At 48.4% G+C, this 24,711-nt stretch overlaps 1 protein-coding gene across 1 annotated transcript; it reads right to left on the reverse strand.

The window, feature by feature from the left end:
- Window positions 1-483: 483 nt before the first annotated feature.
- On the reverse strand, window positions 484-23,892 carry LOC133495444 (disks large homolog 5-like). The gene is made up of 33 exons (XM_061810080.1): window positions 22,943-23,892; window positions 19,029-19,097; window positions 17,722-17,890; window positions 17,245-17,388; window positions 15,386-15,569; window positions 14,644-14,900; window positions 14,224-14,530; window positions 13,634-13,864; window positions 12,100-12,284; window positions 11,903-12,028; window positions 11,707-11,839; window positions 11,492-11,616; window positions 10,609-10,784; window positions 10,237-10,340; window positions 10,053-10,145; window positions 8,933-9,778; window positions 8,647-8,770; window positions 8,304-8,436; window positions 8,095-8,210; window positions 7,263-7,346; window positions 7,017-7,179; window positions 5,788-5,950; window positions 5,591-5,724; window positions 5,366-5,521; window positions 5,090-5,273; window positions 4,368-4,516; window positions 3,994-4,164; window positions 3,728-3,924; window positions 3,514-3,657; window positions 3,205-3,332; window positions 2,397-2,509; window positions 2,091-2,200; window positions 484-1,230 (listed from the first exon to the last, which is right to left on the reverse strand). Exons 1-33 carry the CDS (start codon window positions 23,229-23,231, stop codon window positions 1,127-1,129), a joined length of 5,811 nt encoding a protein of 1,936 aa, XP_061666064.1. The 5' UTR covers window positions 23,232-23,892; the 3' UTR covers window positions 484-1,126.
- Between the last annotated feature and the right edge of the window lie 819 nt (window positions 23,893-24,711).

Here is a 24,711-nt window from a genome sequence, read left to right on the forward strand (position 1 = left end):
CCATTGGAATATTCATTGCAATATTCATCTCTAACATGGTGGAACACCTTGATTGTTGTAAATAGTGGCGATGAAAGTAGGACTGATTTCCGACACTTGCAAAGATTTAAACAAAGTGTTGAGAGTTGATATTTATTTTGTGCCTAAATGATTGTTCATAAATACTGCGGGAAATCTGATAGATTAATATTTAATATTTGGAATGATTTAACCGACGACAATAAAAATGTGGGCTGCCACAAGTTCAATATTTGTGAAAAAATTAATTTTCACTATGTATTTTTATACGTGTACAATTGTTTCACGCTATCAATTGCCTCCCATCCATCTGAGCGTCTGACTTTTCAAAAGATACGTACAGTGGCGAACGGTATCCCACAGGGTAGCGTGCCAAGTACGTGGCTTTTTCCAAATCGCACGTAATCGACATAAGAAAAGCTCTTGGAAAAGAATGCGCTGAAACTCGAGACAATATCATCATTCGTACCCTTTTTAATCATGTGAAGAAATTTGGGCTTTACATTCAGACAGATGAAATTGTGGAAGATGCGCGTGGGCTAACCAGGACTGCAAAGCGGGGAGGGGCGTGTCCCTTTGAAACTATCCAAGGAAAAAAAAACAAAAAAAAAACAACAAAAACGAACAAAAATGAACGCTCAGAACGCAAGCGGCAACTCAAGCAGAAAACAGACACACACGCACACAAAAGCTGCTGCTTAGCTTTTGACATCGCATGTCTTGTAGTAATAAATATTAGAAAAGATTGGCATGATGACATCATAATGTGAAGCCTGAAATGACGAGGGGGGGGGGTCATCCTCCATATCAAATACTATTTTAGCTACATTATGATTTGATAAAAATATACATAAATACACATTATAGCAAGTGGAGCCTGCTTGCACAGTGGTCCACGGTGTGATTAAAAGTAGAAACATGAATTCAAGTAGTATTAAATACTAGTGTAAACAACTAACTGCAGTACAGTACATCACTATTGTATAGCGTGCATATTACGTCGACGGCAGTGGCTTCGGGTGAACCGGAAAGAGTTCGTGACGAGGATGACCTGCTGTGGAGTTAAGACAGTATAGATAGATAGAAAGATTTGTATTTATTGTCCCCCCTACTGGACTCCGTCGGGGATCCACAGAACTTTATTCTGTTCCTGCTCCACGATGGTGACGATCTGAGTGCAAATGAAGGAGACGCTGCCGCCTTGGACGACACCTGTTGGGGGACGACATGAAAGGATGCGGGGGGAAGGGGGGGGGGGGTTAGTAATCATGAAGCGAATTCTCCTCAAAGTTCGGAGGAGGGCCTCGTCCGTTTGGTCTGTGAATACCGAGTGCGCAAACCAGATCCCGGAGACGGAAGCGCCGCATCGCTTCAGAATAGAGATCAGCACAGCTTTTGAGTAGAAAATTAAGATTAGGGTGAAGAGAAATGCCGTGTTTGTGCATGTGTGACATCATCGCACGATGGGTTGCCGTAGTTAGTGGAAAGTCGGCGTGCGACGACTGCGACACTAGTATGAGGTGGCGCAAAGTCACTGTGACAAAACCCTCAGTTTCTTGGTCACAACCAGAAATCTGCTCTTAGCAAAGTCAGCCCAGCCCACGTTTGGGAGCTCACTACGAAAAAAGGGGGAAGATGAAATGAGAGAAGAGAAGATGGGCTTTCTTTGGGCAGGATCGCAGAAGACAAGATTCCGCAGGTCTGGAGAGAGCAGCCAAAATGTTCTAAAACAGCTGACAACAAAGGTCGTCCGTCAACATTTTTGATTTGCCTTTTTAGCCACGCTGGCTCAGAATTTTCAATGCCTTTCTGCTTTCATTCCCTTTTTCCACTGTCTTGGGAGCGGGAGCGGTGGTTAGAAAATTTGCCAGAAACACAACAACTACTACTCGTACTTTCACAGTATGTATGGCCTGATGGTCGCTGGTCGCCGTCTCGCGAGCTCACCTGTAAGTCCAACTTTTGCTCGCAAAACAAATAAACATCATAAAAATGTGAGCTTCTAAGGTCGTTTACAGACTGACGGATCCATCCGCTTTGACAGAAGATCCTTTTTGGGGAGGGGGGCTGACCTGTGAAGAAGCGTCCGTAGTCCTGCTCCGTCTTCTGGGCCGCCTCAAAGTGCTCCTTGGACAGCTTCTGGGAGAGTTTATCCCGCAGGTACGTCGGATCCTTCTGCTCTCTGAGGAAGACGCGCCGGCGGTCAACATTGTCGGCTTTTGCCCGACGCACACACCCAAAAGCCGCGCTCGCCAGTCATAAATAATAAAGCGGCAGAGGGCCCGAGACGGCAGGTTCACATCCGGGACTACTTCTTGCCGTCCGGGACGCCTTCTGATGGTGGAAAAGAAGCCAAAAGGAGCCAAGAATTTACTCACTTGATCTGCTTGGCATTTTTGTAGCGAATGAAAATGACGATTGGGTAGATGTGAACGCTGTGCAGGCGTTCGATGGCGTGCGCGGCGATGTCAAGCAAGCAGTGCTTGGCGTCCTGCGGGGAAGGGAGGGGGCGTGGCCACGGCGCGGGACAACCGACCGTGGATGGCACAACACACAAAAGCAGCAAAAGCAATGAACAAGATGGAAGGCGAGCTTCACTTCTTCCACATTTTTCTCATCTTATTACAGCCTCATCGCGTTATCGTCCTCAAAAGGTCGAAGGGAAGCCCTGTGAATGCTTTCCGACAGGTGATTGATTGATTCATTGACAACTAATTATTTCATAATCCTTTCAACACTTCATATTTGGGCATTTTCTGCACTGTCAATTTCATTGTGATAATTTTTTTACTACGATGGGGTAAAAAAAAAAAAAAAAAATCTGACTCAAGTATTTGAAAAATAATGTTGGCAGATGCACTTGTCCTGCAGAGGTTTATGAATAAAGATTTGAGAAAATGCTGCAAATACTTACTCACAATATGTGAGTTTGGGTTGTCACTGCTTTTTGGGTGTTGTATGTAGAATTTCGATGGAAAAAATGAATTCCACTTTGTACTTTGGCCGTGACGTAAATGAAGCGCTGCAAAGGGCTTCACTTTTTTTAAAGGCCAAGAAAGGAATTGAGGCCATTTTTGCAAGAAGGCTGCAACTCCCGAAAAAAAGGTGGCCAAAGTGAACAAATCGTGAACGCGACCTCCCCGATGCGTTGAGGAGTCGGACGACGTGCGGAGAGACGAAGTCTACCTTCTCCGTGATCTCCTTGATGGAGGCCACAGTGGTGACGTCAAAATGGCCGCTGCGTCGCTTGTAGTCGATGAACACGCAGTCCTTCACGCCTCGCTCGATGGCCTGCTGGGACGCTTTCATGACTTCTGCGTGCCGTCCATTGATTGACGCCAGTGCGAGTTTCAAAAGGAAGAAGAAAACGATTTTGAAAGGCAATCGAAGCGGACCTCAAAAAAAATCCCAGAATTCTCCGATTGTGTTGAATTGTGAAAACAAACCCCCCCCAAAAAAAAAAAAGTCAGCGGTGGGTAAGATGCGCGATCTTACCCGGCAGACAGCGACTGAACTTGGCGGGCGCCTCGTTGACCAGCATGTCCTTACTGGTCTCGGCCAGCGGACCCAGGATCAGCACCGGTCTGGGGGCCGAGCACTCCACCTTCTGGACCCGCTGGTACATGAAGCTGACGCCATCTGAGCGGGGAACGAGACGGTATGTCGCCGTGGATTGCGACGACTCCTTCCCGGGGGCGGCACACCTCACCTTCTGTGATGGGCAAGTAGTCGGACATCACGGTTTCGGACGCCATCAGGTCCTTCCCGTCCTTGGATCCGCTGCGCTTGTGCTTGAGCCTCCGGCGGAAGAAGGAGCGCCGGGCGGCGGCCGACAAGCTTTTGCCCCCGCTGCCGTCGTCTTTCGTGTCGCTCGTGCCGTGTCTCCTGTAGAACTCCTGGTCCACCCTTGGGAGAAGAGCGAGCAGATTCCCAACGTGTTCCTCAAGACCACGAGCGGCTGTTGGGACAACTTACATGAATTTGCTCGGAATCTGGCCTTTCTCCAACTTCTGCCCCTTCTCGTCGAGGTGCCACGCCGTCCAGTAGCCGAAGTTGCCGTTGGGCAACGTGTCCTCCACGTACAGGATGTCGTCTTTGTTGAAGCTCAGCTCTTGCTCCGATTCGGCCACCCTCTCGTACAACGACCTGGCGACGCCCGTTCGAAACCGTAAATCACAGCTGGCGAGTATCTGTGCTTGCGCGTAACTTGGTGGTTGTCGAGTGACACGTCGCACACTTTGCCGTTAAAGATGTGATCGTTTGTAGCTAATGTTTATTCCAAACGCAGCTGAATGTCCGCTTCCTGCAGGTTCACGTGTAAAGCCTGCCGAAAGATTGATTTCGTATACCTGATGAAAATTCCATCTCCGGGCTTCTCTTTGACGGCAGCGAGTTCGTCCAAGCGGTTTTGCACTTTGAACGTGACCGTTTCGGCGGGCTTTAACAATTCCAGGTAGGCCTCCTCTTTGGTTTTGTTCTTCATGCTGACGCCGTTGTACTGTGGGGAAAACAAAAGGGTTGATTCCTGTGCGTCAACGTGGGGGGACTCATCCTTTTCCATGAAAGTAAGTGCAATACTTTTCTTCTCAAATTGAGCTTCTCAATGGCACGAAAGAACATGGTACCTTTAATTCAATCTGTGAACTCGTTTTTTTTCTTCTTTGAAAATAGTGGAGGTCACTGTCATGAAATATAGCACCGTATAAACAGTGAAAAGTACAACATAAGCGTTTCACTTCTTTTGCAGAGTTTTGCTTAAATTCAAATGGATATTGTGCCGCTAACTCTGATGTGCAAGCCTTTGGCCAATGGGGGGTGGTAAAATCCACAACGTTTCACCTTTGTCTAATGTTTAGTTTGGCTGTAAACTTTGAAGCGAGCACATTGGACGCTCACGGAGTGCCGGACATTATCGGCTTTCTTTGGACTGGCAGTTACATTTATAAAAAAAAAAAAAAAAAAAAGTTTGGTTTTTCTCACCATGCAAAGCAAAAACGGCAAGTTGAAAAACGTGTAAGTTAGGAAGCCATAAGTCAAGGTCCAAGTTCAGGGAATGCCGGTGGGCACATACCTCCAGGATCAGGTCCCCAGGCAGCAGGCCCTCAGCACTTTTGGCAGGACTGTCTTCATCCAGAGACTCCACAAAGACACCGTACAGGTTGCCTCCGCATATTTGGACTCCCAATTCCGCCTGGATCCTCTTCAGTCTCACCAGTCGCGACTCCGCAGTGCGACGCAGACCAACAACGGGAAGCCTAGGGAGGAATGACACCTTTTCATTGTTTCAACCTCCATATTTCTCAAATTTTCCAGCTTAAACCTCATCGGAAACTTTGCCAGCGTGTACCTGTGAGGGCTGGCGGCGGGGGTGGTCTGCTCGGACGGCGGCGTCACGGTGCCCTCGTCCTGCTCGCTGAGGGCGTCGCCCGCGGAGCTGTCGTCCGGGGTGGCGGCGCCGCTGTCGTGCCGGGTCGGCTGGTTGCCGATGGACTCCATGCGAGAGCTGAGGGGGAGGCGTAAAAAAGGAATGAAACAAACGTCATGTTGACCGCGGGCGTCTCATATTCATTACCTGGATCGAGAGTGATTGCCCAGCTGAAACATGTGCGGGTTGTACTGAGCCAAAATGGTGACCGTGTCGCACTGTTGCCCGATCACCAAGCGCGCCTGCTGCTCGTTTGCGTTCCGCAGGTTGATCCCATTGAACTGGAGGCAGCCGACATTTGTCACGCGAGGCGGCGAATCGTCTGGGTTACGCTTTCTGTTTACCTCCAACAGCTGATCGCCGAACTCCAAACGCGCTTGGTGAGCGATGCTTCCTGCCGTGACTTTGGACACAAACACTCCGCCGTTGTCGCCGCTCACGATGGAGATGCCCAGCGGCTCGGCTCCTTTCTGCACCGTCACGTTGCGAGGCTCCTCCAAATACGGCCTGAGAGAGAAATGGGATGCGACGTCTGACCGAGAAAAGCTGAAAAACGTGGAATTTATGGAAACCAAACCTAGCGTGTCACTTCTTTCTTGCCCTACCTCACCAGATAACATTTGGATTTTGGTCTGTTTTATTGCTGCCGCTTCTCTCCCCCACCGCATTTTTCCCCAGATACGGGAGTCCAACTTTGATTCAAATAAGATTAACGGTAAATCCAGGGAAAATTATGGATTTTTTTTTTGTTTGTTTGTTTACACTAAAACTGACATTGTAAGCACCACCAATATACTGGATACATATTTCAGACTTGCAAGTAGTCTTGAAAGCAACATAATTGCTACGTCAGAAGAGTGGACGTGCATCACTGCGTCAAACTACAAGTCCCAAAATAATGTTTGTGTATATGTAATGTGCAACATGTACTCGATATTTGTATTAGGCGTTTCATATACCTGAATTGGGAAATCCTTTTTGAGGTAAAAGATGAGAAAATGAAAAATCCGTTGAATGCATCTCTGCTTTGACTCATCTCCCGCTCTCGCAAAACTCTCGCAAAACTCTCGTAAGACTTGTCGCAGTTACACTGGGAGAAATCGCAAACTCGGAGAGGATCCAACAACACCCCGGCAAGTTGAAAGTCACGCCTGGGACCAGACAAGAGCGGGTGACCGGTTTCAAGGGATTGAAATACCCTTGTTTCAAAACTGCGGCGTTATTTTCATTTTGCGTGCTGTGCCACTGTAGCTCTTGTTGTCCACAAACATGAAAGCGTCCACTCGCGACAAGAAACAAACCTCAAGCGTCTCACAGAGAGGAACGTGGGCCGAGCAGCCAGCCGATGCCCGAAAGATCTGAAAGCACGAAGAGCAGGAGAGAGGAAGGATTGACAATAGTCGTTAACGAGTAGCGGGGAGGAAAGCGGGAAAGACGCACACAGATCACGCCAGCCCCCCCCCCCCCCCCCCCCCCCCCCCACTCCAGCCTTTCGGACACAAACGGCAAGCGGGCGGCGCGTCAAAGCCCGAGCGACGGCGGCTCAATGGCCCGAACGAGGAGGCCGCCTTACCCGTCCTTGCGGCCGTCGCCGGTCGCCGCGGGGCTGACGGATATCCTGAGCCGCGTGGAGACGGAGCTCGCCGATTGGTTGCCGGAAAAGGGCAACGCGTCCGGGCCGACGGGGGACTCGGGAGGCGTCGTCGGGGAGCTGCACTCCGAACGGGAGCGGGACCCTGGAGACGGAGAATCCACGCGTCAAACGCCAAAACTTCTTTGATTTATGACTTGCTCGCCGGATCGGAAATGCACCACGCACCTCGATCCCATCCGGCGGAGCCCGGATACCGAGTCACTGGAATCCTAATGCGCTCGGCCCGGAACTGGAACGCGCTCAGGGAGCCTAAAAAAAAAAAAAAGCACAAATGACTGAAATGAGAAATTCAAGTTCAACCTTCTGCGCCAGTCATTATCTTTACAAGGACAATACCATTCTTGAGGTTTACAACATGACGTGGCATCTGTAAAGCTGGCGTTAAGGGTGGACTTCAAAGAGGGAGGGCTGCAGTATGTCTCATCATATTGTAATTATCATTACTTTCTTTAAGGGAAGAATGACTGATCTTTTCAAAAACTTGCTTGTATCAAACTACTTTTAAAGAATAAAAAATGAACTCTTCAGTGTGTTCATCAATTTTTTTTTCTGCATCAAAGTCAAATTTACAACTTGTAATATTTGGGCTGTCACAACAGGCTTAGTACATTTATTTCTTTTCTTTTAAATCTATTCTTCCATTAAATGTTGATCATATTTGATCCAATTTTCAACTTTATTCTTAACGCTGCGGTTTTGTCATAGATTGATGTTAAAATCATCCACTGTCAAAAAAAAATAAATAAAAATCCCTTGATTGTCTGACTTTATTCTCTGGGAATTCAATCATACCTTTACACTTTCTTCTCATATTCTGATTTGATTTCTTAGAATATTCCGACTTGGTTTTTTTGTAACTTTATGTACGTACCATTTGTTTGCGCTTGACAGTATTCTAGCCGTGCATTCCATTTTCTACTGGGATGGTCTCGGGTCAGCCGGCGCCGATCCCACCTGACTCGAGCGCAAGACTAAACGAGGATGGCGGTGCACATACCCAGTCTGGACCCGGAGGGGAGGGAATTGGTGCCGTGAGGTACTCGGCTGGAGTCTCCAACGTCCCCGGCGAGCTTGTGGTTGAGGTCCACACTGTGGCGACCGTGATGCTGGGGGCTAAAATGCGGCGCGGGAAAAACAATTTCATCTGATTTCATCCATTTATTGTTGGGAAAAAACATCTTCTTAAAGAAGTCCACAGGACGGTACTTTGCACGGGAATGCGCGAGGACGCCGGAGCTGGGGCCCGGCAGGCTGTTGGCGGTCTGCACTTCGTGACTCCAGGCGGCGTAGACCGGGTTCCTCATCACGGCGGTCTTCGCTAAGCCTCGCTGCACCGGGTCTGCAAGGACACCGGAATGTCTGACTCCATCGAGCCTTTCATAATCTTTGTTACTTGGTGGAAGTTCATGACTGTGTATATCCTAGAAAACGTGTTGATGTGTTATGATGGCCGGTTCACTATTCCTGGATTTGTTTTTGCCACCCAGAAATCCGTATGACATCATTCTGAAAAGGTTCATGTGTGGACTGATGTTTTTTGGGGACTCACGTGCGACGCCGCTGCTGTAGCTGGGGGGCCCAAAGTGCATGCTGTAGCGATTATTTCGCATCGGCGAGAAGCGCAACAGATCCATCGGCTCGGGCGAGTGCTCGTCATTTGAGAAATTATGAACCTGGATGGGGGGAGGATTGATCTCTTATTGCATCAATGAACATTTGTAAATACAATATTGTCTATTGAGGGGGAAGCACTCGACTGAAGCAACTATTTCTGGCCCGTCCAACCAAAACGTACATGGAGGTAAAAAGTGTATTCCACTGTACTTTCAACACACCTGCATGGGAACCGGGATGTGCAACGGCGTCACGTTCCGCCGCAGCGCCGGCGCCGATTTGGGCCGGTACCTTCTCTTCTCCGGTTGTAGACACCGTTGACTCCCGTCGTCGTCCGCCAGCAACTTGGACTCTCGCTGCGCCGCTTCCGCCGTGTAGTAGAGCAGCTTCGCGCATTCGCTTTCCACCACGGGACTGCTCCCTCGGCTCGGCTCGGCCGGGATGGCGGAGTCTGACGCCGAGCTGTTCTGCTGCGAGTGTTTGAATCTGAACGAGTCGCTCCTGGCCGGCGGGGTGGGCGGAGCTTGAGAGGATTCGCCCAGCGAGCTCTGCGGGGAGTCTTTGGGCAGCTGAGAAAGCGGCACGTAGTCCAGTTTTGCCGGAGCTTCCGGTCTCCTGAATGTATTCGTGTCAAAGATGGACTTGCGTTGCTTGGATCTCTTGTAGATGGAAAGCTGCGCACACTCCGGGACGGACGGTCCCGCGATGACTTTGGGCCACGTGCCTCCGCCGGCCTTCTCCGAAGGAGGGCCGCAGTCGGGGTGCACGGGCGTGAAGGTGAACGGCCGACGGTGGAAGTCCTGCCTCCCGTAAGAGAACTCCGCCAGGGGTTCCGAGGGGCTACGCGAGTGCAGGAAGTCGTCGGGCACGTGGTGACAACGAAGCTCGGCCTCGCCGGGTGCTCCGTCGACGTCCCCGCCGCCGCCAAATCGGCACCTCATCTCGCAGGCGCAGCCGTCGGCCTGCGTGGGACAGTTGTGCTTGGAGTTGCCGCAGTTTTTGGAGACTTTCTCAGAGTCTCTCAGACTGTCGTATAAACCGTGGCCGGAGCAGCTCTGAGGAAAGAACTGACCACAAGGACGGCTCATTATTTTCAAATCCTTCCATTCGTATTATTACTAAAACGGGTTTCACAAATAATGATGATCAGGACAAATTTTGAAGGACTGGTGATTACAAAGACGGTAAATTCAATTTTCATTGCAGTTGTGATTTTTGATTCTTGCGATCACCCAAACATTACAGCCCTGTACGTGCATGTTTATAATTCTTGACTATAAAAAATCAAGCCACTAGTGTACTGGTGTTTTCTTTTTGTTTTTGGAAGTGTGTAGCGGTCACCCTGGCGAGGGAGATGCAGAGCGACTCCCGACACGTCCTCAGCAGGGCGTCACATTCGGGCAGCGACTTGGTATCCACAGAGACGCCGTTAATCTGAAATGTACAAAACCCCCCCAAAAAATCAGAGGCGGGATCTTTTTGGTGTATTGGTCAGCAGGGGGCGCTAGAGGCACGGCATCCTCACAGCTAGCAGCCTGTCCCCAACTGTGAGCGCATTGTCTCTGGCTGCCGGACTGCCAGGCGCCAGCGAAGCGACAAACACTCCACTTTCCAGGCAGATGCCGCAGTCTGACAGGACAACGACAAGTCATTTGCGAGGCGCTTCAAATTCTGGACTTGCGCTAGCCACAAAAAGTTAGGGATGGTCAGTTTACAGGTGAAATTTCATTTCCATTCTTGCCCCCCCAACCGTTTTCCAAGCCGTTTATCCTCACAACATTCAATCTTTTTGAGAAGGCGTTCGAGAAGACGGCGTAACCGCACAGCAGCCGCGGTGCCTTTTCGGTTCATCGTGAAATTTCACCCAAAAGCTGGACGTCCCAAACTTTGGTCGGACCTTTGTGTCCGGCGAGGTTTATCTGGACGGGAGTGGCGACCCGTCCCCCGAGCGACTTCCTGCGGCGGACCACCATGTTGATCACGCCCTGGCCGCTCAGCACCGCTTTGATGGCCTGCTTCCTGTCCTTGCTGGTCAGGTCCACGTTGTTGATCTTCAGCAGCCAGTCGTTCACCCTGCACGCAAAAACAAGAGAATGCAACTGAAATAGCTTAATCTATGGGGGGGTAACAAAATACAAATATTTGGGATTTTATTTTTCAGACAACTTTTATATACTATGTTTGTAGCAGCATGCAAGTTTAATTTGACCAAGGTCTTAACATCTTTCCACAACGAAATGAACGCAAATGCCATAAAATACTCCGTTTTACACACACAAAAAAAAAAAAACGCATACAGTACTACCATGATTAAATAGAATGCAAAGAAATTAAAATGTTTTTTTCTTGAGTTCTTGGACCTTGGCAAAATGAGGCCAGTAGAGAGTCACAAATCTATGTACTGTAGTGTACATGAAACCATTAAAAAAATCCTCCCCAAACTGCAGTCATCTAAGTCATTCTTTGCAGAGGATAAAGAACATATGCATGTGAATATTGTTAAATTGTGTTCCAAATATCTGTTGCTTAAAGCATTCCAACAACAGCTATTTCTTGCCCGTCTATATTTGTCTTAAAATCATATTAAACAGACTTGTTTTGAATACACAATGTGTAATTCAATTTGGATTATCAGTAAACTTCATCTCGGAGTGTCAAAACAATTTTTAGGGGGAAGATTTGTTCAAGCTGCCAAATTCCTGGTTGATGTGAAGTGACTTAAAAAAAAATAAAAATAATAATAATAATAAAAATTGTCTTGACCGGCACGAGACGCTTACCTTAATCGTCCCTCTGCAAGACTTCCTTTGTCCACCTTACTGATAAACACGCCACAATCTCCCGGTAAATAAGGATCATTTAGCCCCTCTGCGATATCAAAGCCAAGCGCGTTCAAATCCATGTCCTGCGATATGATTTTCAAAAAAAAAAAAAAGACTTTTCTCCAATGTTACTCGGTTGTACGGCTGCGGGTAAAAGGCGGCGGTGGACTCACCCAGCACTTATCAAACTCGACAACTTCCGTCTCCCATTCGACCGAGTCCATGTCGATGGCGGAGTCGTGCGAACTGTGAGCCATGAGCTGGCGGAACCGCGCCTCCTTTTCCAATTGGTCCTCCATCTTTTCCCTAAAAGCAAAGTAGATTTTAAATTAAAACACCCAAATGCCACATTTAGCAGTTGGGACTCACTTGAGCTCCTTGAGCTCTCGCACGACGTCGTTCTTCTGCTTCCTGGTGTCGTCCAGATTCCTCAGCGCGTCCGCCAGATCGCTGACGGCTCTGTCCCTCTCGCGCCTCAGGTTGTCGCACAAGGTGCTAAAAGGAGACGACGTCAAACGGGCGTGTCCCAAAAGGGGAAAGGCTCCCCGGGCTCGCCCTCCCCTCACCGGACGCTTTCTCTCTCCCCCACGATCTTGTCCCGCTCCTGGAAGGCCCAGTCCCGGCGACACTTGGCCACTTCGGCCTCCTGCAGCGCCTCCTTCAGCTCCTGGCCGACGGCCTCGTATTGTTTCCGGAGCGTCTCCATCTCCTTGTTGGCCCGTTCCACGTCCAGAGAGGCCGAGTCTTGTTTCTGGCCGGAGACATCGGGGGAGGGGGGGATTTAGGAGTACAGACGAATACCGCGGTCAGAGGGAAGCGGTGACCAAACTCCGCTCCACGGCACATGATGAAAGTGACCTTTGACGCGGCCCGCGAGGCTCTTTAAAAACTAAAGGGTGGGGGCGGGGGTCAAAAAAAAGTGCCACGCCCCTCACAATTTCTCAAGTAAGATTGAAATGATCATTTCATTATCTCAAGATGATTCAGGGGAAAAAAAAAAAAAAAGTACAACAAATAGAATACACAGTACAAAACCGTTTCTGATTTTTTTTTTTTGTTTCTACTATTCAAATAATTAGTTATTGGCAAAAATATAAAATTACATCAAGTCAATTTCATTCGTCTTTCGTACCTTCTATTCTCACTAGGGTCACGGGTCATAAACTCGTATGATAAACGCATAAAACTAAATTGGTTTTATGTCAAGATTTTCTTGAGAGAGAAACAACTTACAAACAAAATACCATTTGTCTTCATAACACAACAGAAAATCACATAATTGTTTCCCTTTCTGCGCCGCGTCCACAAATAACAAGCCTTTGAAAAGTTTGCTCCTGTTTTGGTTCCGAATATTCTCAGCCGCTCAGGGCAGAGGGGGGATCTACTCTAACGGGATACGTCTCAAAACCCTGGAAAAAAAAAAAAAAAAAAAAGAAAATTAAAATTTGAAGAGATTGCAGTTACCCGTGTCGTAGCATCCATTTAAAAATAACGACTGTACCAACAACGCAGAAGTCAAAATGAGCCTTGCGCCCTCTGATTATAACCCAAATTCTTTAAATGTACAAATCTATCACAAACATGCAACAATCAAGACAAAAATACAGTAAATATTAGCATTAAAAAAAAACACTGGTAGTTAATTAATAGCGAACAATCAATAGATAGGTAATAATCAGTTGATCTAAATTTGTATTAATTCGCTGTATGTTTTTGGACAATTTGCGACATAATAATAATAGTAATAATGCAACAAATAATTATGGTCAAATCTCTCAGTGCTGTTCTTCTCCATCCAGAAAAAGAAACGGAGTCAGGGAGAGCATTAATTAAGCCCGTGGCTGAATTGAGACCTGTCCTTTATTGCTTGGATGAATTATTCGGCCTCTAGAGAAAGAAAAGCTGTGTGCACCGATCATTTTTTGATCGGAGGGGGGAGGGGGAACAATGCATGGATGCATGCCAGCAGCAGCTGAGGGAATTAAAAAAACAAAAACAAATCAACGTTTATGACTATCATATGAGATGGACGGGATGAAGGGATTATCGTCCGAAGAATAAATCAATCCGTCCATTTGTAAATAAATCTCCCGTCTGTACCTGTCTGGCCTGGTAATACTCTCGCAGCAGCTGGTCCCGCTGGATGATGGCCTCGGTCCTCTCCTTGCGGGCCACGTCTCGCTCCTCGCGGACCGTCTCCACGTCCTTGCAGGCCTGGTTCAGCTCCTTCTGCGCCTCCGCCTTGTCCTTGACCTCGTGGCAGTACTTCTCCAGAAGTTCGCTCTTCTCGCACACCGCACGGTCGCGCTCCATCAGCGACGACGACAGCTCCTTGTGGGGACGCAATCGTACAAGATTGGAAAGGAACAAATCAGTACTGGACTGTTGTTATCCCTTCTTCTGTCCACTGTGTGAAAATACTGACATAGTGTACGGACAACACGGAGCAGGTCAGAACTCCTCGGATAGCCACTGTAATATTAGTCATTCTTCACTGAGGATATAGAATATACAGTGTGACTGTGAGTACTGTAATAATGCACGTTTGCGCCACCATTACAAATACGGTGTGTCATTCTTAATGTTATGTAACTGGGAGGAGCATTAAAGACCTTGATGCCTCTTTTTTTTTTTTTTTTTTCAAGTGCTCACTATCCCCAAAAACGTTATCGAGGCTCAGACGACGTTACCTGTCGGAGAGCCTCCAGCTCCTCGCTGGCCACCCGCCGCTCCGAGGACGTGTTCTTCAGCTTGGCCTGGGCCAGCTCCAGCCCGGTCTGAAGCCGCTCCACCTCCTTGATCACCTGGTCGCGCTCGCTCATGATCAGACGGTACTCGCCCATGACCGAGTCGCGCTCCTCCTTGTACTTCTCGCAATCCTTGGCCGCTTTGAGCTGCTGCGTTTTGGAGCGCGTGGCCTCCGACTGCAGCCGCTCCATCTCGCGCTGCAGCTCCACGTTGTGGGCGGCCGCCTTGGTCAGCTCCTGCTGGTCCAACCTGGGCGGGAGTTTGTCACGTATCAGCATTTGGTACACAAATCAGTACTATTGGGCGGTGCTCACGTGGGTCTGATTTGACTGAAGGCGTTTTTTGTTCCTCCTCGCTCTCACCTGCGTACGGACGACGAGTACTGTTGCTGGTAGTGGATGGCGGCGTCCCGCTGCTTCATCAGCACGTCCAGCTGCTTCTGGAGGCGCCGCTTCTCGTCCTCGGCGCGCTCCAGGCGACTCAGGTCGGCGTTGCGACCGGCCGTCGCGTCCTCGTAGAGCTTCCGCAGACCCTCGTAGTCGCACCGCACGCTCTCCAGTTTGTCCACGGCAGAGTCGTACAGCTTGTGCAGGGCGTCCGACGAGCCCTCCCGGATCACCTGCCGATCAACCCGCAGACTCACTGACGCGCCCAAGATTGGGGAAAAAAATACTTTTCATTTGATGAGGTTAAAGATGGAATATTAAGAGGGAAAAACGTTTCAATACAAAGAAAAAAAATGCGTGCGTGCGGATAAATAAGGTTTTCTGAATCTGAGAAGATCGGCAAAACGGTGTTACACAGAACACATTTCAAATAAATGAAAGGAAAATGTCGATTTAGCTTCATAAAAAACAAAGTTATAACGTGAGTTGGGTGAAATACAAAAGTCTGAATGTGAGAAAAAAGTAAATTTTGTAGAAATAAAGTCAAAGTACTGAGAAGCAAAAAAAAAAAAAAAAAAAGTGCAAGGAAAAAAAAGTTGGAAGAATAGAGCAGAGTTTTTTTCTTGAAGGACTGAACGATGGCTGGCGGCCTGTCGTGAAGTGGTGGAATTTGTGCGGGCGAGTCTGGCCCACCACGACGCCCCCTGCCGGCGGGTACCTGCTGGTGCAGCGCGCGCACGTCAGCCGCCTCTCGCCGGTCGTGCTCGCGCAGCCTCCGCAGTTCCTCGCAAGTGCGCTTGGCGTGTTCGTGCTCGCGGATCAGCCCCGCGTTGTCCAGCCTCAGCGCCTCCAGCTCGTCCTTCAGCTGGCCGTGCTCGGCGGCCAGGCGGCTGTGCAGCGTGCTGACAACATGCACGAGTCAAGATTTCATTTCTCTAGAAACAGTATGCACTTCTAGAACTATTTGAAGCCATCTGTGAGTCCGAAATTTGCATCAATAACTAACTTGTTACAACAAATACATGAGAATTATGCTGTTAAGAATCAAACCATCTGTACTTGAAATCACGTGTGCGTCATGCTAACAAACGGATATAAATGGAAGTGCTTTGACAATTTCAGAACTGACTTGACATTTGGCTGAGTTTGAAAGAAAAAAAAAAAAAAAAAAAGAAGCCGACCAAGCCGCCAAACCAGCTTGAAGAGAGAAAAAAAAAAAAGTTCACAGCAGGCTAAATATGGTCTGCGTGGTTTTGTGTGTCAGAAGGCCAGATGTTGGCCGTTGCAGATCATTTTCACGTTAATTACTCCAATTGTGCTGACACTCAAAAGATGGTCTTATGCAACGACGCCTCAAAATTTTCCGCCATGCGCCAAAAGAGTCGCAGCACAAAACAAAACAATTTGGAAGTTTACAGATTGGAAACGTCACGAACCGAAGGAGACAAAAACAGCAAAAAAAAAAAAAAAAAAGGTCAATTTCTATGAATAACGTTGTGCACGTACGATGAGGAAGTTGAGATTTTAAAAAAATTGGAAACGCAGCGAATGAGACGAAAGCGAGAAGACGACGAGGCTTTGTGCGCTGTGCAAACGCCCCGAGCGCGGCAATAATCTTAATAATACGTAATCTTCTCTTGACATCGCTGCCAGATGTTGTCGGGAGGAGACGCGACCCTCGCGCCAACTCACCGGCTCCCCACACCATCGCCGACACGCAAATTGAAGAGCCTCATTTGGCGTGCCTTCTTCAAGATGGCTGAAAGTTACAAATTCTCGCGCCTACGCGAAGTCGGCGATGACGCACAAGAAAAAAAATATTTGCTGGGTTGCAGACGGGCTCTCACAAATATGAAATTAAGTTGATGGAAAGGCTTTTTAGGGGCTTAACGCACGATGTAGAGTTCATCCCTAACGACGTCACAAAAAAAAAAAAAAAAAAAAATAATCAAATCTGCGCTGTGCAATCTGCTGCCAATATGGATCAAAAGATATTCATTAAGAAAAAAACTCAGTTGCTACGTCTCATGAGAATTAAGTCAAATTTTAATTTTAATTCTCCAGGAGGAAATTGAAATGTTCGAAGGAAGAAAAGTTACAAGAACAGGAAAAAGTTTTAATTTGATGACAACAAGGTCAACATGTGCATTGTGAGAAATTAATAAGTCGTCTTTTAAATTTAGAAAAAAACTTGGAATATCATAACAAATACGTTGTTCCTTTATGAAAATAAGGCGGAGATATTATAATAAAAAAAAGGTCTTTCTAGAGCAGGAAAAAGTAAAAAAAAAAAAGCTGAAGTTGTAATGTGAATGTACATTTGTTAGGATGAAGTCAAAATATTAGGAGAAAAACACATCGGTGTATGATGAGAAATGTCACAAACACAATGTAAATTTAGTGACGGAATATTGCAGGCAAAAAATATATATACGTAAAAATGGGAAAAAAATGAAAAATAAAAGTTGTAATATAGCAAGTATTAATTTGTATAATATTGGAACATTAGAAGAAAAAAAGTCAAAAGAAAATGGTCAGAAAAGATTTGTGAAAAAACAAGCGCAGGCTGTCACTCACTGGTAGAAGTCGGCCTTCTTGACGGCCTCCTCGCACCTCTTGAGGGTCCCGCTGTGCTGGTTCTGCAGCGACTGCAGCTCGGCCATGGCCTTCATGCACTGCAGCTTCAGACGCTCGTAGTCGTGACCCGCTCTGGAGTCGGGCCTGCGCCGCAACCGCAAACATCAAAGCCCGTTTCAATTTCAACAGATTCCTCGGGCAAAACTTTATGCGGGATTGCTGGAATTCTTTTCTCTGCGTTGAGTTTTGGGAGTGAACTTCAACTGCGGTGTCAATCAACGACTTTGAGGACGTAACATTTCCTCGTCTTAGGAAGCAGCTGTTGTGATCGCATTCTCCACCTCGGTGGACGGAAATGCTGGAACGGACCGAGCAGAGATTGGCGATCCCGTTTGCATTTTCTTTTTTGACATCGGACAGATCGGGACGCCCGTGATGAAAACCGCCAGAAGTACAAAGAGGTCTCCGATGGCGTACCTGCAGTCGTCGAAGGTACTGCCGGGCGAGGAGAGCGCCAGCCGCTTGCGTAGCTCGTCGCGCTCCCGGGAAACGTGGCGGAGCTGCAACAGGACGCCCTCCATCTTCTCGTTGAGCTGGTGACCGTCCACGTGGGCCGGCGGCGGCGAGGAGGCCGGAGTGGCCGTACCTGCAGGAGTTAGCCGCCAGAGAAGCGTAAAGGACCTTGACCCGTTTTCCCACGTTTTGGGAGATTTCTTTATTTTTGTACTTCTCCACGCAAATCTTTGTAATTGCTAACTTCGACATAACTTCCTGCGCTGGTGGCCGCAAGCGAAGCTCAACTTCTATTTTAGTCGAGTCGTTCGGTGAGCCAAAGAAGCGAGTCCGTGTGCGCGTAGCGTCACTAAATCCCCTCTCACATCTGTGTAATCGGCAGCACGTGCCAAGCCTGAACAGGGTCCGGCCGGCGCTCTAAGTAAGACGCAGCCTCGGAGTCCAGCAAGTTCGCGTGGGTTCCGTTTGCCACGTCGTGCTTGCTGCCTACGGACCCTCCTCTATTTGGAACCACGCTGTTGTTGTGCCCGAATTGAGGGTACCAAAAAATGTTATGGTCCAGTTATGTGAAGGAAGTCACCACTTTTTTTTTTTTTTTGGACTGAAACTCTTGATCAATACCCCGTGACCCTTGTGAGGATAAGTGGCTCAGATAATGGATGGATGGATGTTCTATCGATACAGTGTATGTATGTACATCAATCATCTCTCTACCTTTTTGATATCTACAGTATTTATGACGCTCGAGGGCAACCCACAAGCTCAATTTTGAAAATGTACCGCAGTTCTCCTCCAGGTCAGAGGTGTCGCTACACTTTTTGGTCCTAAATGACCAGATATCTTTAATTATTCTGCAAAATAAGAAGGAGAAGGCAGTGACATTAAGCGCAGCCGGGAGGAACGGCGATTATGTCGTCACAGTATATGACTAAAAACGGGGCAATCGCGAGCGATGAGCTCGGCGGCTTCACCCCCAAGCAAATTTTTTGAAGCTACACGCGGGTCACGTGATGCAATGGCGGGAGTATGAAATTAATCATTACCGATCGGAATTTACCAAACTGTAAATTTGATCGGCTCAACATTTATACATCATAAAGAATACGGTGGGTCTTGTTTGACCGTGGGTTCAATCAGCAGCTCCCCAGAAGTCACCCCCCCACCCCCCCCGAACCAATTACACTTCCCGTGTAATTCAGCCACAAGCTGGTTGAGGATTTGAACCTTCCGTTTTGCAGCGAAGGGAACACAACGTAAGACGAGCAACTCACCCACGCTGCTGAGAGAGCCGCTGCTCTCAGAGTCCGACGGCATGGCGGACAAGACGCTGTAGGTGGACCCTGCGAGGAGGTCAAAAAAAAAAAACAAAACAAAAAAAAAACATCAGTCGACTCAGGTGGTCGTTTCCAGTACCGGACTGGACGTCTCGGGTTACATTCAGAAGAAAGAAATGCAACGGGGGGGGGGGGGGGGGGAGGGCCAGTCGGGGGGATAATAAGGTGGGACTTTCCCCGAATCGGCATGACGGCGGAGTCTTGCTAATCGTCGCTGGGGCCCGGGAGCTTCAATAGCGACTGGCCGGGGGCCCAAAGAGGCCGCGGCCCTTCATCTCCGGTGACAAGATCACACAGACACCCACTGAAAGCCCCCAAACCCCCTCCCTTTCTTTTATAGCCCGCTGTGTGACTCACAAGTGACAGTTAGGGGATAAACACAAGACACTGAGGAAGAAGACACTGCTAGAAGGTCAGTCAGCTGGAAAAGCTAAACAAGGTCCTCATTGTCGCATGGCAATTGTCAAGTGCGCATACAAATGAAAGTGGGCGAGATCTGGAGGCAAAAATACTCTTCGAATTGGTCACAGTCGCGGCCAAAGCGCATATGAAGATATTAGCGTGGAAGCGGAAGAGCCCATCCAAGTTGACGTTTGGACTACAACCATTTTTGCATTGGAAAAGAATGCGAGCTTAACGTTTCTTCTCGAGCTAAACGAGCTACCCGGTGGTTCGCTATTTGCAAATTCATCTGCTGAAACTGAAAAATGACCAATTAAAGTGTTACTTTGATGCAATCCCGTGGCAAATAAGTACTGTATGTTGAAGTGAGCTGAGTATTTTTCATTTCGACAGCTCCAACGCTTTGCTACCATCTTGCAGCATTAAAATGCGCTTACAGTGCAGTATAAACCTTTATAGTGGATGCTTGAAAAATCTTTGTTACCTGTGACAGGATGAACCTGTCAGTACGAGCTAACACTGGAAAATGTATCAGAAAGTTATATGAAATTAAAAAAAAAAAAATCCATTTGAATCATAAAGCACTTTCACTTTCAGCCTCAGCACGAACAAAGGTGCTTTACACTGATACAAATCAAATACGATAACAGAATTGAATAAAACAAAACGGTGACGGGATATGCTCCCTTTGACGTCTTCCAGCATTTGGATCTGGACTGGCTGCCTCCAAAGTAAACTGAAAAAATTAAATAAAATAAAAAAATACACTAAATCAGCAGAGATGTGATGAATGTATAGACTTGCAATACTCGAGGTGGATTCACGTATTCTCGGATTTTTGTACAGTTCTTATTATCTGATTTTATTCAGAGGAACCGACCCAAAATTGCTTATTGGTTGTTTATCCTCTCTTGTTAAAAAAAACTTGTGGGATTTTAAAAAAATGTGTCGAAATAATTTTCCGTGGATGTTGGCTATTCACAGCCCCTCCAAACGGCACCGATCCACTGGATGTGGCTCGCTCCTGTGTGCGCCATCTTAAAAAAATGAGCAACAGCATTTGGAGGCAAATGCAGACATTAAAAGTAAAATCAAGTAAAAAGGACTCACCCTGTGACAACAAATACACGTTGCCGGAGCAGTGCCAATCCTGTTCTGGTCACGTCCGTGTTAGTCATGAGCCAACATGGCTTTTAACTGAGGTTTTTTCTTCAGAATGTGCACAACACTGAAAGAAATTCTGGAATCTGGACTGCCAACCTCAGTGGCTCCGCTGTATTTGCAATCATACGGAAAGAAAAGAAGGCAGGACCTCTCCACGAAGTGTCTCGACTCCTGCTAGTGAAGCAGACGTTTAGTGTCTTGGCCCTCTTTTTTCTCCTCCTCAGGCGAGGAGGTTAAAAGAAAACAAAAATGGATGCGCCTCAGGAATCGCCACATCCCATGGATCGAGCCCTCTTTTGTTACGGTGCCCGCCAAAGTTTCCCATGACCGTTTGAAAGCTCGTCGGCGTGCAAAGTTCACCCACCGTTTGGCCAGCTCGCCCGTACCCGGCAAGTACCAGCGACAGTTCCCCTCACTGACGCCAAACAGAACGTTCCGTGCGGCAGCTTCCGACGCCTCGGGACAGTAGCGGGAAATATCCAACTAAGAATTCGCCATCTTTTACCCGCTGCCCACGACAGCAATCCTCTGTCTGTAGACCTTTTCAAATATTTGCATTTTATTGATTCCTGTTCAAGGTGATGAAGGTGGCGCCCGCGATCGGCCGTCCGCCACCGCCGAAGTATTTTGCGCAGACACGGCAGGGCGTTTTCCCACCAACAAATGACGAGCGGCGCGTCCCAGCGGGCGTCGAGCGCTGCGCTCACAGAAGATCTGCTCGCTCATTGCAGTGCATCCACGCTGCTAGAAATAATAAACGATATTTTATCAAATGAAGGGCGCGTGCGTGATACATGATAAGAGCCATGCACACTGATGACAGGTGTTAAGTGGCTTCACCCCTTGCTCGCTACACTTGTCCTCCTTTTTCAGGCGCGCACCGGAAGAACCAGTCCGCCCTGTCCTCAACGCCGACTCGGCCCACTTTTGTGCGCCGGCGGGCGGCACCCCTCGCGCGCCGTACAAAAGTGCTCTTTAGCGCGTCATCGCGTGCTGCCCCGTTGTGAAATGCACAGGAAACAAAACGGTAAAGAAGCCGGGGAACGTTCGCGGCGACCAGCCCGGCCTCCTAGGAATAACAAAGAACGCACGGAGAACCAATGCATAATTGACACGTCGCGGCGGGTCGGAAAACTCGCTGCCGACGCAAAGGCTGATGGTGGAAACGGAGCCAAATTGTCGGGAAAAAGACCGTTTTCAAATCAGTGAGAGAAGCACTTCAAGGGTGCCGCTCGATAAGCGAACGACATGCAAAACAAACAAACAAACAAAAAAAGTGATTTCCTTTCTTTAATTGAATTGCATTATTTTTCAACAAAATGCATATCGCTAGCAGAAGATGCCACAGTTCGCCAAACGCAGCAAAAATGTTGTGGTCTCGTCCGCGGACTCCACGTTGACCTTCGGTCCTCACTGAGCACAGCAGGCCACGTTGATTTGGTTAATGGTCAAATTGGCTTTTTGCCCCATTAAAAGATGGCGTCGCGTCGCGTCACGCGGAGGGCCCGTCAGCGGCGGGGACGGATCGCCGGCGAACGGCGACCGTTTGCCTTTCGCGCCCAGCCAGCCGAGGGAGGCGCCTGCCTATTCCACGTGAACCCTCAACGCTGTCGAAAATCGTCGGGGCGAAACCTTTTCTGTCCGAATCTGGCCCATTTCCATTTCAATTGTCCAGCCAACATCCTGGTTTGTTTACTGACAAAGGTAAAGCGCTACAAATGCTCTTCATGCTTATGCTCTTTATCTTAGCAAACTGCTGAAAAATGCCAGTTTTGGAGATGCAAGGATTAAGCCGGACCACAGTGTTCGCCCATCTATGTCAGCCAAATATCATGACGGGAAGATTGTCATTTTGGTTCAACACAACACTTTGTTTTCATTGTGGACCCTGGAAATCTGAGAATATTTAATACTGGCCAGAGGCTGAAATTCTGAGGATTTGGACAATTTCACGTCAAACAAGGTCAGTACAATAATTACATAAATGGCTTAATGGACGTGTACTCAATTAATTGTTATGCTTCGACTAAGCGGAAAGATGGTTGAAATGAAGATCCTCCACTGATGTCAACATAGTTCCTCAGCGCTAAGATACGACGAGATGGTTTTGTTTTGGCAAGAGCACCAACAGCAAATGTTTTTGTTTGTTCGTTTAAGTCATTTGAACTGCAAATAGCACACGTGCCAATACGTTCAAGTGGACCGCATACAACACCCACTGTAAAATTCGCACCCTGGAAAAGTGATTTAGAATTTCACGTCGTTCTGGAAATTTTTGGACTTACCGGCGCTTGGCATCCCGGGCCCGGCGAGCAGGACCGCGCGCAGGTGAGGGTTGGTCTCCTCCAGGGCCGAGCAGAAGTCGGCGAAGTGGTCCCGGTCCTTCCGGAGCAGGATCTTGACGAGGAGTTCCACTTTCTCCCTGCCGCCCGCGCCGCGGGCCAGTTCGTGGCGCTCGGCCGGGCTCAGCGTCCCGCCCCGGGACAGAACCTCCACGAGCTGGTCGGCGTCGGTGACGGACTCGGCCAAGTTGCGGTGACACTTCTCCAGAAAGTCCCTGTGCCGCGGATCCATGGCGCCCCGCGACCTCCTCCTCCTCCTCCTCCTCGGCCGGCGCCACCTTGGCTTCGCGCAAGCTAATCAAATCCTTCCGCGAGACGCTTTCCGAGCTATTTCGGCGACAAGGAGAAGACGAAGGAGGGGGTGACCCGGTTCGGTTCGGTCGGTGCTACACGACGAGTAGCCATGTTTGTTGACGGCGCCGAGACGACGACACTTTCCTCCCCCTCCCTCCTTTCTTTCTGCGTCCCTCCCAGCGGAAAGTTGTCCTTACAGCCCCGCTCGAGCCGCTGGCGGAGTGCTCTCGAGTTGTTGCTGGGACATGCTGAAAAGTAGCCCAAAACGGCTCCGCTTTCGAACTCGCGCCCCGGCGAACTTCAACTCAACAACAACAAGAAGAAAGAGAAGAAGAAGAAGAAGAAGAAGAAGACGACGAAGAAGAAGCTCTCCTGCTTCCCAGTACGGGAGTTCCCCCCCCCCCAGTGGGCGTGGCCTTGCGGTTGGACGCACCTGGCTCGCCACACGTGTAATTGTTAGCAAAACAACACAAACTGCTAATCATAATAAATACAGGAAGCCTACTGGAACATATCACGGCTGTCATTGGGCGAGAAGCGGGGCCACACCCTGAACTGGTCGCCGGTCGTTCGCAGGGCGCAAAGAAACAAGCGCCTGCGATTGATTGACGTACCACGCTCGATTTGGGGATGTGGGAGGAAACCGGAAGACCCGGAGAAAAGCCAAGCGAGGGGAAACCCGCAAACGCCACAGAACCGAGGGGAGATTTGAACCCGCAAACTCAATATTGTAATGCAGATGTGCCGCCCATCAATTTCTTTTGCATACGTAAAACCGCCTCCCGTGCGATGATCGGTTTTGTTTCCGCCTTGCCTGCACCACTCCTGTATGACTTTCAAATGCTTGCAGTTTTCAACTTTATTAAAAGTGGTGACAACCCGCATGATTAACTTCCACGGGCCACTTGAAATGATTTGGCAGGCCAGATCTAGCCCTGGAGGTTAACACTTGTACTATGCAGTACTATCCTTTTGCAGAGGATAAAGAATATATGCCCGAGTATTGTTATACAATGTATTAGATCTCTGCATGTGTTGCTGCAGCACTTGTGTTCAAATATCTGCTTTTCAAAGCATTATAACCACTCCCGCATCAATGGTAGTTTCATTAGCCCGTCTATGCCCTTTCACGTTATTGTTAGCTTGACCGGTAAGCTTAAATGCAGCAAACAAATCATGTTGACAGTGGCGAACCCTGATGGGACAAGCCAAAAGTCACAACAACAACAACAACAACTGGAGAATGCGGTCGCCTCCCAAATTGTGCGCAAATGCCAGATCACAAGACGAGTGCAACGATGTCCCATAATAATCTTCCCACCACGCGAGATTGCAATGCAGCCCCAAATCCTCGAGAAACAACGCAATCAGGAGCGTTTCATCTCCATATGTAGCGAAAATCTACTCAAATGTGTTCT

The sequence above is a fragment of the Syngnathoides biaculeatus genome, chromosome 22, assembly GCF_019802595.1.
Source record: "Syngnathoides biaculeatus isolate LvHL_M chromosome 22, ASM1980259v1, whole genome shotgun sequence".
NCBI lineage: Eukaryota > Metazoa > Chordata > Actinopteri > Syngnathiformes > Syngnathidae > Syngnathoides > Syngnathoides biaculeatus.

Coding starts and splice junctions, on each gene's coding strand:
- LOC133495444 (XM_061810080.1), bottom strand. CDS start 23,231: ATGGATCCGCGGCACAGGGACTTTCTGGAGAAGTGTCACCGCAACTTG. Junction 17,389..17,721: donor AGTACCTTCGACGACTGCAG/GTACGCCATCGG, acceptor GTTGCGGCGCAG/GCCCGACTCCAGAGCGGGTC. Junction 5,951..7,016: donor GGCGACGGCCGCAAGGACGG/GTAAGGCGGCCT, acceptor TTTCTCTCTCAG/GCCGTATTTGGAGGAGCCTC.